This window comes from Henckelia pumila, chromosome 2 (assembly GCF_033568475.1).
Source record: "Henckelia pumila isolate YLH828 chromosome 2, ASM3356847v2, whole genome shotgun sequence".
In the NCBI taxonomy this organism is placed as follows: domain Eukaryota; kingdom Viridiplantae; phylum Streptophyta; class Magnoliopsida; order Lamiales; family Gesneriaceae; genus Henckelia; species Henckelia pumila.
Genome location: NC_133121.1, coordinates 112,995,475 through 113,007,022, shown reverse-complemented (window position 1 = coordinate 113,007,022; position 11,548 = coordinate 112,995,475). Strand labels below are relative to the sequence as shown.

General features: G+C 38.1%; 3 protein-coding genes across 6 annotated transcripts; 2 read left to right on the top strand and 1 right to left on the bottom strand.

The window, feature by feature from the left end:
• Nucleotides 1–1,103: 1,103 nt before the first annotated feature.
• LOC140882398 (uncharacterized) lies at nucleotides 1,104–4,754 on the top strand. Of its 4 annotated transcripts, XM_073288382.1 has the most exons (5): nucleotides 1,104–1,415; nucleotides 1,783–2,016; nucleotides 2,560–3,801; nucleotides 3,960–4,593; nucleotides 4,624–4,722. In XM_073288382.1, exons 1-4 carry the CDS (start codon nucleotides 1,162–1,164, stop codon nucleotides 4,585–4,587), a joined length of 2,358 nt encoding a protein of 785 aa, XP_073144483.1. In that variant the 5' UTR covers nucleotides 1,104–1,161; the 3' UTR covers nucleotides 4,588–4,593; nucleotides 4,624–4,722. The 4 variants fall into 4 exon arrangements, with proteins under 4 accessions (XP_073144483.1, XP_073144481.1, XP_073144484.1 ...); XM_073288380.1 differs by having other exon boundaries at nucleotides 3,960–4,754; XM_073288383.1 differs by having other exon boundaries at nucleotides 1,307–1,427; nucleotides 3,960–4,754.
• Nucleotides 4,755–4,865: 111 nt separating this feature from the next.
• On the bottom strand, nucleotides 4,866–7,499 carry LOC140882399 (uncharacterized). Its single transcript, XM_073288385.1, has 4 exons — nucleotides 7,031–7,499; nucleotides 6,738–6,835; nucleotides 5,282–5,350; nucleotides 4,866–5,200 (listed from the first exon to the last, which is right to left on the bottom strand). The coding sequence occupies exons 1-3, from the start codon at nucleotides 7,293–7,295 to the stop codon at nucleotides 5,297–5,299; spliced, it is 417 nt and encodes a 138-aa protein (XP_073144486.1). The 5' UTR covers nucleotides 7,296–7,499; the 3' UTR covers nucleotides 4,866–5,200; nucleotides 5,282–5,296.
• A 380-nt stretch (nucleotides 7,500–7,879) lies between these two features.
• Nucleotides 7,880–11,467, top strand: LOC140880102 (adagio protein 1). Its single transcript, XM_073284213.1, has 2 exons — nucleotides 7,880–8,417; nucleotides 9,472–11,467. The coding sequence occupies exons 1-2, from the start codon at nucleotides 8,164–8,166 to the stop codon at nucleotides 11,078–11,080; spliced, it is 1,863 nt and encodes a 620-aa protein (XP_073140314.1). The 5' UTR covers nucleotides 7,880–8,163; the 3' UTR covers nucleotides 11,081–11,467.
• The last annotated feature ends 81 nt before the right edge of the window (nucleotides 11,468–11,548 follow it).

Sequence of the window (11,548 nt, the reverse complement as noted above, 5' to 3'; positions counted from 1 at the left end):
AATCATAAATATCACTACTCCATGGCTTTTTAGAAAAACTTGATCATAGAAGAACATCTTTTTTCATGATAGCCCAGAAAAGCTTATTAATAATTTAATATAAGTTGTCATTAGTTCATCTGCAATATAAGTCTTGGATTTTCATCCACAAAACGCTCAATACAAATTATATATATAAATATTTAAGAATATGATACATTCTCTATGATATAAATGAATATGCGACAACCAATCAAAAAAAAGTTCAATGAAATGTTAATTACGATGTTTTACGAAAATTTATATTTCCTAGAACATATAAATATTGGTCATGTTTGCATATTTTTATACGTCCATTGATATTCCTAGTGGGATGTCAATGGCAAGAGTCGCAAGACATGATTTGAGATGGATTTGGCTTGAGTTTGGTTTTAAGTTGGTGAACCGAACTCCCAATCAAACCGAAAGGCATTAATGGTTGAAGTGGTTAATTATTTGATTTCAATGATGAATGAATGGATTGAGTTATGATATATCATAAGTTAAGTAATGTTTTGTTTCTTATTTTTTGTTTTTCATTTACTGTTTACGTTATATCTAAAAATGATAATGTGACGACTAGTATATACTCAAAAGAAAAAAAAAACTAAAAACCAGAATATAATCTATTACCAGATCAATATTCAAAATTTATAAGATCAACAAACACAAAATGAACAAAACTTATATGACCATTTTGGATATTTACCCTAGGGATAGGTTTTCGGTATACCGTATAAAAGATATTGGTATGAAAAAAATTAATATCAAAACCAATATCGAAATTCCGAAATTTTGGTATGAAAAAAAAATCATATATTGATATCGTAGAGATATCGAAAAAAAAATCGATATATCAAAAAATGTCTATATATCAAAAAATTTCGATGCGATATTCCGAAATATCGATATTTTGATTCGATATCCTAGCTCTAATTATCCCAATATCATAAGTTGTTCCGAGCCAAACACCATCTATACATTAGCAACAAGTGGACCATCCGAATTTGGATCCGAATATCTCAATGAACTAATAAAACCCCAACGTGAAAATGTGGGGGTTTGCTGGACATTTGCCCGTCGATTTGCAATAGAACTGAGAAATTATTATGGAAGAGTAGTGAAAAAAGAAATAATAATACCATGGAAGAGCAGCAGCAGCAGAAGCAAATGGCGATTATTAGCAAAAAAGGAAGAATTACCAAGAAGAAGAGGCGAAAACAGCTACATAATCCGCAGTCCCATACGCTTTTTCCTTTACTTTTGGCAGCCATTCTCTCCAAATCTCGCAACAACCAAGCCGTCATAAAGAAATGCTTGAACAAGACCATTCTCTCACTTCCGCATTTCCTGTTAGCACCTGTTCTCTCTGTGATTCCAGCTCTCCTTAAATCCAAGTAATGGTTAGGGTAATTCTATTCAAGCATTCTAGGGTTTGTAGAATTTTTCTTTCTTTCTTTCTTTTTTTTTTTGCTCGAGTTGTTTCAGCTTGGGCATATGCTTCGATAGTTTCCTTTTCGGGGTGATGGCTAAAACTATTTCGATGAGAGAGATTTTTGTGTGTGTGAATTTGACTCACTGTATCCGCAAAAATGTTGAGTTGTGATTTAGAAGTGAGTTTTAGGACCAAGATTACTTTTTTACTGAAATCACCCGTCATGGTTAGGCTGGGCAAGCCCCTGCACAACATCGTTGATGAGTGTTGTTTACCTTTTGTAAATTTATCACTCTTTTAGTATTTCTTTCGTGTTCTTTTTGCAACAGTTGTGTTGAAATTGTGTGCAAAAGCGCTGAGATTGTTGGGGCTGCCTCCCTATCATCGTTTGAGATGAATGAAATAATTGCTCTGGAAGATGAAATCATAAAGAGCTTGATCTCACTGTTGCGAAGTCCAATGAGGAAAATCTCGATGGTTGCTTGCAATGCTATGTTGGATTTGGCTACAACATCAGTTGGACGTCAAAGGCTGCTTCAGTTCTCTGCCATTGAGAAGCTTATGTGAGCATCTTTCTTTGACCTTAATTATGAAGAGAACCCCTTTACCAGTGGAAATGTGAAGTCTTAACTATTGATTCTTAGTTGTTGGTTGCTCTTATATCTTTGGTAGAAGGCCTGTGGATGATTGTAGCATAGGCTGATTATATTCCACTTGAAATTTGATTTGAGTAATCAGTTCGATCGAAGGGCTGGTCATGAAACTTCAGAAAAAAAATGTGGACTCCTGTAAGGGTTTCCGGTTCAGTCATTGCATCCTAGGAACTCTGTGTTCTTAAGAGGATGGTAGAACTAAAAGATTTTGCTGCATAGACATCGATGCACCATTAAGTTTTTTAATTGCACGCCTTAAGTCGCCGATTTAAGTGAAAGTAGCACATATTATGTCCAATCAGTGAATGAAAGAACTGACAGAAAATCTTAGGTACTCTGCTATCGGACAAACTTTTGCACATTAAGTTTCAAGATTTGGGTTTATCGATTAGTCCTTTTAACTGTACTTGCAATTTAGGACTTGAAATTATCAAAATACTAAATGTCCATTAGCCTTTGCTCAATTCAGGAAAATAAAAATTATGCTCCTGTGGTTTCTGCCTCCTCTGATGTGATATTATTTGAGGATGATGAGTATTCAACTTCGATTTTTCATGTTGCTACCACTCTTATCAACAACTGCACGATGGAGCAGCTAAGAGCCATACCAACAGAGCTATCGGAATCGTATTTGGTCCATTTGAAGATGTTGTGGGGAATAGTAAATAAACAGAGGTTCTCTATTACTTGTAAAGGTGATTTGGGAAAAGATTTCTACACATTAAACATCGCGACAAATAAATTGGCTGAAAGTATATTTAGATTCTCCATTACTTCTAGTCTGCACCTTCAACCAGCAGCTTTCGATATGATAATGGAAAGCATTTTTGGATTGGGAGAAACTACTTTTGAACTATTTCTATCAAACATTTGGGAGGTGTCTCCTATGCTCGTAAGGGATTCGGCACAGGCTTCAGCTAGTGAGGATGGTATTTTCAGTCCATTTACTCAGTTTCTTGGTCCTAAAGAGGCAATACAAAGCTTTCTTCCAACAATACTAAATCGGTTCACTTCTTGTCCGCCAACGGCATCCGATGAACTGGATATCCTAAGGGTGATGGAGGACGTAAGAAACCAACTTGGTTGCCCTCTGGTTTACAACCAAGATGTCCGTGTTATAAAATCGCCATGCGGAAAAAAAGAGTTGCACTATTTTCAGGAGCATTCAGGCCCCAGTATCTCCGTGGATCGTCATATCCTCAATATTAATGATTTATTGAAATTTGAAGATGCTTTTTTGGAGGGTTATTCGATTGCTCTACGTGGTATGGAGTTTCGTTGTCAAACTATTGCTTCTATTGCAGATGGGTTAGCTTCTCTCTTTGGCCAGCCATCAGCTGGTGTAAATTTGTATTTAACACCTACTAATTCTCAAGGTTTAGTCCGTCACAGTGACGACCATTGTGTATTTGTATGCCAACTTATCGGTGCCAAAAAGTGGACAATCTTTCCTCGGTCGGATCACCAATTACCTCGTTTATATCAACCTTTAGGTATCCCACACGATTTACAGGATGAAAGCCAAATAACTGATGCTTGCCAACAATTTTTGCTGAAAGAAGGTGATGTTTTATATATTCCAAGAGGATTTCCTCATGAAGCTCGGACCCTTAAAGATGAAGCTGAGGAATTCAACAATCCAATTGAATTCTCCTTACATTTGACTCTGGCTATTGAGATTGAACCTCCGTTTGAGTAAGTATTTTTCTCCAACTTTGGCGTGAAAACAGTTTTGTGAAAACTTGTAAACCAACGCATACTGGATTGTCTTTCCTACATCAGAAACCACACACACACCGCCTGTTTCTTTTATGTTATTTTTGTGCAAAATACAAATTATGATTTCATGACAGGTGGGAAGGTTTATTGCACATTGCGGTCTATTCTTGGTACGAGAAAAATAAAATGTTACCAAACACGTCACCTGATTCCATGCCACAAAATCTTCTCACTGCTTCTGTGAAGCTCCTGCATGTTGCGATCAATCTCATTGGCAACAGTGATCCAATGTTTCGGAAGGCTTGTTTGGTTGGTGCATCATCATTTTCATCAACAGAAGATAGGTTCAACAACTGGAGAACAATTTTCGATTTCTTGGTCAATAGAATCTTGAAAGAATCAAAGTTTTCCCACATCCTAAAACATATAAAAGCAGCTTTAAATGAAAATGAAGATCCTCTCGGACACCTGCGATGGATGAGACATCTAGCAGTGGAAGAAGAAATAGAAAACTCGAGCAATTCGAGTGTTATATCAGTGGATAGCCGGTACCTGTTGGATTTGTCTAGCCAGCACTGGGGCGTAGCAGAAGAAGTTTTCATGCAAGTCATGTTGAAGTTTTGCAAGGAAGTTGAGTTTAGCACCATTGAAGTACGGTACAAGATGCTGCTTGAGAAGTACAGAGAGGTGAGAAAGCAATACACCCATGGGATGCTTTCTTTACATTGTAGCGTTAATGATGATGACATTACGCCGACCTAAAAAGATGTAGGACGATGTCTTAGTTTTCTTTCCTAGATATTCCCTTGAAAATTGTCGTGGACTTCAGTTCTTGTAGAATTTGCAAGTTCTCGTAGATTTTATGCAAATCCGATCTGGAATTCAATGCACATTTTTTTTGCGGGAACACATGTTCTTTAATTATTGTTTGAAAACGTGGTTTCATTTCAATTTCTTCTAGTTGCATCAAAATAAAATACTTGTTTACATTGCGATTTACTACTTACTAATATCGAGGATTTTTAGGGAAGGCAAAACAATATCAGATTAATATTGATAGAACAACATAATAAAGTCGAGAACAAAGCAGTTGATTGATACATTCTAAATGCAGGTTGCAACTCTAAAGGGAGTTCGCTCTGTCACATTTACTAGCATGGTAATAGCATACAATACAACGTGTTATAACCCATGTGTTATCATAAGTCATAACAGCTAAAAAATACTTATACTAATAGCAGTGCACAAAAAGAAAACGCCCTCAAACCCCACCCAACCCCCATCTCCAATAACGAGACAGCGATTTTTTGTTCACGGTGTAGAAAGGGAAATCCAAAGAGTGTTTCGGTATGCATTGTCCTCCATTCATCTGAACCTGAAAAATTGTATCGTGTAAAAGGTCTGCCCAAATTCCAAATTCCAAAAGGCAAAATGACAGGAAAAACAGACAACTTACTCGCTCAAGGGCATTTTATACATTCTCTAATTTTCCAGGTTTAGTCTGTGTCTTCACCTCTGTTTGATTCTGCAGTCAAGACATTCACATACATTAGATCAATCAATAATGCTGATGATCAGGTCGCAAACGAACATTTTCCCGAGCAGAAATATCAGAACATAATAATGTTTAGAAATAAAATCAAAATTCCGTACACAACTACAAATTCCAGTTGAACCTTGGAGAGAATCCCTGATGAACACAGAACATAAACTCTTACCAGACTTCAACTCCAATACAGGCCACAAATCTGGAACTTATGCTTCTTATGTCTAGAATATTTCAACAGAAAAAGATCCTAGTGGATTCAACGTGCTTCTTTCAGTTTATTAATAAAATTGCCTCGGGTAAAAAGACATTTCTTACAAAGAAAAGAAGCTAAAAATCAGATCTGCATCTCTAGCCTATGAGGAACACTGGTCCCTACTTGTCCAAACAGGAACCACCAAGAAATCTGAGAAGTTGTATTTGGAAATAGCAATTCAATGATTGTGTACAACAGTCAACTCCAGATCATCACCAAGCACAACAGTGTATCCAAGATTTAAATCAGTACTGCTACTACTGTTAGTACTGTACTTTTCAGTTCATCACCCTGATGCAACTTTTACCACACAATCTCAATTCTAAATTGGCAGCATGAGATATCTCCACTTCCCCTCAAATGTTCTGCTGAAATTCTCCACTTCAGATATATTCGCAGGCCAGATCTGATACGGAATCTCAACTTGGTAACATCCTCAAAACAAGAAAAAAAACTGCTAGTTTAGTAACTTTCATTTGAAGGACCAAAGGGAACGTCTGAACATGTTATATTTTAGACAGTTTATCTGCTCTATATTCTACCATAACTTTTCGAACATAAAAGATGAAGTGAGAACAAGAATTCATAAAAAAATTCAATTTGTTATCAAGGGCAGGGCTGACTTTACTGCATACAAAGCAGACTAAAGGATTTGATTCCATAGATCGCTACAAAATACAGGGTCTACTTTTCTTTCTTCACAGAACTTGTAAACTCACAAGATCTTATCTTTAGAACTTGTAAGTTTCAATCCCAGAATTTTTGCCAACATTGTAGAGCACCATATATATATATATATATATATATATATATATATATATATATATATGTATATATATATATTAACAAAGCATGCAGTAGTCAGTTCAAGCACGATCACAGACGGCAAGACAAACAAAACCATAAAGCTTTACTTCCACCGAAAGTTCAACTAATACAAAGGCAACAAAATAATTACACGTTCAGTTCTTTATCTAGCACTCCTATTATGAGAGCAAAAAACCAAAATTAGTGGACACTTTTTGAAAGAACAAAATTGTAAGTTTAACAGGACCAAAATCGCAAGCTCAACTGTGCAAATTATAATTAAAAAGCTGCTGAAAATCTCACCTTTCCATTGGTTTCATAGTAATCATCTAATGCCCATTGATATTTCGACTGGTTCAAGCCAAACCAATGCGCCACTTGCTCGTCTAGACTCGCATGGGCTGAACGAGAGAGAATATGCAAAGACATTAAAAAAGCCAATCTTTTTTGCTCAACTGCCAACTCTTACCAACACAGAACACTAAATTATTTTTTTTTCTATTCGCAAAATTCTGACTTCCCCCGCAGTGTTACGGATAAAATTTCAGAACTAAATAATAATTTTTTTAAAAAAAACATTGAGATCAATACGGTACCGTTTTGAACTTTTGCAACGGCATCCCAGATGAAAGCAAAAGAAGAGGGCTTTTCTTTGTGGAACTGCGCCGGAGGAGCCATAACTGGGGGAGGCGTCGGGAGCTGAACCGGCTTCTGAATCGGGTCCTCAACCGGGTCGAGTTTTCTAGGAGAATTCGGTTTTGGGGCGCCATTGGGTGTAGCTGGAGGAGTCACAAACACCGTGTATGGCCCGATCTTGGCGATTCTCGGCGGCGGAGTGGACGATTCACTCTTGATTGGCATTTTTAAAAACTTTTTTTAAAAAAAAAAAAAAAAAACTAAATCGCGAGACTGCAAGGGGGAAAAAAACTTAAATGGATTCTTTTTTCGCACACTTGGAAGGAAAAGAAAGAGTTAAAATCTGGGGGAAATAAAAAAAAAGTGGTGCTTAGCGTAGATTTGAAGTAGATGGTTTGCTTTGCAAGTGAAGTGAAGAAAGCTTTGTACTAAGAGCAAGTGAAGTGAAGAAAGTAATTGCCGGATAATACTGGGGTTGTTTTCGGAAATTCACATCTGTCCGTGACAAAAATGTCGATTTCTATTTTCTATCCTTGAAATTTCTTACAACTTGTAAAAATTTCATGTTAAAACGCGTTGATTTTATTTTTCTGACATAACTTGTGAAATATTATAATTTATTAATTTTTTTCTCTAAATAAATATTAATTCGTTATCTTGGTATTACTATTTGAATGTTTGGATAAATTTACCGTTAATAAATTTCGAATCCAATACTTGTAATATTTGGATTAGATTGAGATGAAATAAAAATAAGGGAAAAAGAAAGTGAAGCTAAAAATGAACATCCCTAATTTCCAAAGTCAAAACAATATCTAAGCAGAGCCTTATCTTCCTTGCATCGCTGTTTGCCTAACAAAAAAGGGAGATTTTTTTGCTCGCGCTTTCTTCTTTCGCACCCAAGGCGGTGCCAAATCGTCTACCATTTCACCAATCTTTTGGCGAACCGAAACCATAAAACCATACAACACGCTCAAACTGGTCGAACCCATTAAATTTTTTCTTTGTTTTTACTCCAATTTTTCGTTCAATTCAATCGTCATTACATTGGAGTAATTGTATTGTTGGGTATTGAATTGTGCGGTAAGCTGCGATGGAGTGGGACAGCAACTCGGAGTCCGATCTGAGCAGCGGGGAGGAGGACGAGGTTGATGAAGGATTAGGGTTTCTGTTGCGGAAGAGCGGTGGCGGGGAATTGCCGTTCCCTGTCGACGCGCTTTTGCAACCTACGAATTGTGGATTTGTTGTTAGTGATGCTTTGGAGCCAGATAATCCTATAATTTACGTTAATTCTGGCTTCGAGATGGTTACTGGGTACCGGGCAGAAGAAGTTCTTGGTCGTAACTGGTCAGCTATCTCTTCGTTTTCCCTTTTATCTTTGCTTGTTTTACAATACAGGGATTTGTGGTTAGTATTTTTTGTACTGCAGCTTTGATCATATAATAGACTGATATTTTGGTTTTGCTGAGTCTGTGAGAGGTGGATTGGAGTTTTTCAAATGGGATAAATAAACAAAAAATGGATTTTTTTTTTCCCCAAAGATGTATAACGCCGTTGCCTTAGATAGTAAATATATTATTGATCTAGAGCATTCGATAGTTGGTTTCTGTGAAGCTGAAAAAAATATGGTGGAAGAACGGGGTTGGGAAAGGGGGTGGGGGTGGGGGAGGATTCAGAGTTTCATAGCATTGCTTCCTAGTATTTTTAAGTTCACTTTGATATTTAAGTTATTGGTGCTTTTAATTACGCGTCCCATATTGGCTCTGCAAAGGGGAGTGCTAAGCAAGCATCTGAATCTTTACCTCCTGAAAACTTGTTTGAGCTCTCTATTTGGGCTTATGCTAAGCTCCAGCATTTACATAACAAAAGCACATTCAGGTAAGTGTAGATGACATTGCCACTTTTTTATTTTTTTTATGGGGACATGACCACTTTTTAGGTTGGACTAAAGATGTATAACAGATTATTACTAGATGAATGAAGGCCATCCGTTCCGTACTAGGTCCTGTGGTTGTTGGGCTCTCAAGGGTTGAACTAGCCAATTAAAGAACAGGATGAGAGTACCCTAACAGCACTTATAGTGGCTCATATTATTTTCTAGATTTTTTTGGAAATATGTCAAAACTGGTACATTTTAGTGCATTTTTTTTACCAATCAAGTCCAATGTGTTTGTCACCTCTTTAAATTTCCATAATGTTAATGTTTATTCATTTCTAGAGTTTGAATGTTATCTTCAGTTGTCTTTTCTTTCAGTTTCAATCTATTGTTATTTCTGCCATCAATTTATTATCATCTAATTTTATGTGCTATCGATACAGCTGTGTATTGGATTTTTTTTGTAATTTATGCTGGTCTTGTGGTATGATTGCTTGCATATTTATGACTGTTTGTTTTCTGCAGTCGTTTTTTGCAATGCCGAGGCCCATATGCTAAGAGAAGGCATCCTCTTGTGGACTCCACTGTAGTTGCTGAGATACGAAGATGCCTTGAAGTAGGAATTGAATTTCGAGGAGAGTTGTTAAATTTTAGAAAAGATGGATCGCCACTTATGAATAGATTGCACATGACCCCTATATATGGCGAAGACGAAACTTTAACTCATATAATTGCCATACAGGTCTTTATAGAAGTAAATCTTGATTTGGGTCCACTTCCAGGATCATCAGCCAAGGAATCTGCTGGAGCATCTGAACGGTTAAGATTTAAATTTTCTCCTCATGGAGCAGTTTCAAATGGGATCAGAAATATTAACCGTGGTGTTTTTGGGATTATGGAGTTAAGTGATGAAGTTCTTGCTCTAAAGATTCTTTCACGGCTGACACCAAGGGACATTGCATCTGTGGGCTCTGTATGTCGGCGATTTTATGAGCTGACAAGGAGTGAAGATCTATGGCGATTGGTGTGTCAAAATGCATGGGGGAGTGAAACAACTCAAGTATTAGACACTGTTTCTGGTGCTAAACAACTAGGGTGGGGCAGATTGGCAAGGGAACTTACCACTCTTGAAGCATTAGCTTGGAGAAAACTAACTGTTGGAGGCATCGTCGAACCCTCACGTTGCAACTTCAGTGCATGCGCGGTTGGGAGTCGTGTTGTTCTTTTTGGTGGAGAGGGTGTGAACATGCAACCCATGAATGATACTTTCGTGCTGGACCTGAACTCTTGCAAGCCAGAGTGGCAACATTTCAAAGTTAGCTCTCCACCTCCTGGGCGATGGGGTCACACCCTTTCTTGTGTTAATGGTTCTCATCTTGTCCTGTTTGGTGGTTGTGGGAGACAAGGTTTACTTAATGATGTTTTTGTTTTAGATTTGGATGCTAAACATCCCACATGGCGCGAAATATCCAGCTTGGCTCCTCCACTTCCTAGATCTTGGCACAGCTCCTGCACTCTTGATGGGACCAAACTGATAGTTTCTGGTGGTTGTGCAGATTCTGGAGTGCTTCTCAGCGACACCTTCTTGCTAGATCTTTCATTGGAAAGACCTGTATGGCGAGAGATACCCGTCGCATGGGCTCCACCTTCAAGATTGGGCCACACATTGTCCGTTTATGGTGGCAGGAAAATATTGATGTTTGGTGGTCTTGCCAAGAGCGGCCCTCTTCGTTTCCGATCAAGTGATGTGTTCACCATGGATTTGAGCGAGGAGGAACCGTGTTGGAGAAGTGTGACTGGGAGTGGCATGCCTGGTTCTGGAAATCCTGGAGGCATCGCTCCTCCTCCTCGACTAGATCACGTGGCTCTGAGTCTTCCTGGTGGTAGGATTGTTGTTTTTGGTGGCTCGGTGGCTGGCCTCCACTCTGCATCCCAGCTCTTTATACTTGATCCAACGGAAGAGAAGCCAACGTGGAGGGTTCTAAATGTACCTGGGAGACCCCCAAGATTTGCATGGGGACATAGCACGTGTGTTGTTGGGGGGACGAGAGTTATAGTTCTTGGAGGTCAAACTGGGGAAGAGTGGATGCTAGGTGAGCTCCATGAACTCTCTCTTGCGAGCTCTGTCGTCTGATGAGGAGGAAGTGAACCGAAATGAGGACGTTTCTGCACAGTTAACACATTCTTTTTCGGCTGCATTCTGGAAATTCTCGACCTTCATTGTTGTCAGACCTGCCATAGCCAACTTAAATTTCTCTGCGATTCATGTAAGGTTCGTGGGAACACCACCTGAGCTAATAGCAGGATCAGAGGTTCAATTGAGTTTTGTATGAAATCGTTGGAAGACGAGCGCTTTGTGATTCAGTCTCTGAAGGTTACGCTAGTATTTGGGAGAATCAAGAATGTAGAGGAATCATCTAAGTAGAGGATTAGTTTCACATCATGTTTGTGTTGTGTTTGAGGCTGTATGTCCGAACTTGGAAGAAACGCACCAAAGATGGAGAAGAAAAAATAAAATAAATCCAAGTACAGCCGTACAGGTTATATATATGGTATGTTTTACAAGTTCTTTTCATTTTTAGCCTGCCATTTTACACTGCAT

What these genes read in the sequence shown, in the direction of transcription:
- LOC140882398 (XM_073288380.1), top strand. Translation starts at nt 1,162, where the DNA reads ATGGAAGAGCAGCAGCAGCAGAAGCAAATGGCGATTATTAGCAAAAAA. An exon ending in CCAGCTCTCCTTAAATCCAA is followed by an intron (nt 1,416 to 1,782) that starts GTAATGGTTAGG and finishes TTTTTGCAACAG; the next exon opens with TTGTGTTGAAATTGTGTGCA. An exon ending in TCTGCCATTGAGAAGCTTAT is followed by an intron (nt 2,017 to 2,559) that starts GTGAGCATCTTT and finishes AATGTCCATTAG; the next exon opens with CCTTTGCTCAATTCAGGAAA.
- LOC140882399 (XM_073288385.1), bottom strand. Translation starts at nt 7,295, where the DNA reads ATGCCAATCAAGAGTGAATCGTCCACTCCGCCGCCGAGAATCGCCAAG. An exon ending in CGTTGCAAAAGTTCAAAACG is followed by an intron (nt 6,836 to 7,030) that starts GTACCGTATTGA and finishes TCTCTCGTTCAG; the next exon opens with CCCATGCGAGTCTAGACGAG. An exon ending in ACTATGAAACCAATGGAAAG is followed by an intron (nt 5,351 to 6,737) that starts GTGAGATTTTCA and finishes TCTTGACTGCAG; the next exon opens with AATCAAACAGAGGTGAAGAC.
- LOC140880102 (XM_073284213.1), top strand. Translation starts at nt 8,164, where the DNA reads ATGGAGTGGGACAGCAACTCGGAGTCCGATCTGAGCAGCGGGGAGGAG. An exon ending in GAAGTTCTTGGTCGTAACTG is followed by an intron (nt 8,418 to 9,471) that starts GTCAGCTATCTC and finishes TGTTTTCTGCAG; the next exon opens with TCGTTTTTTGCAATGCCGAG.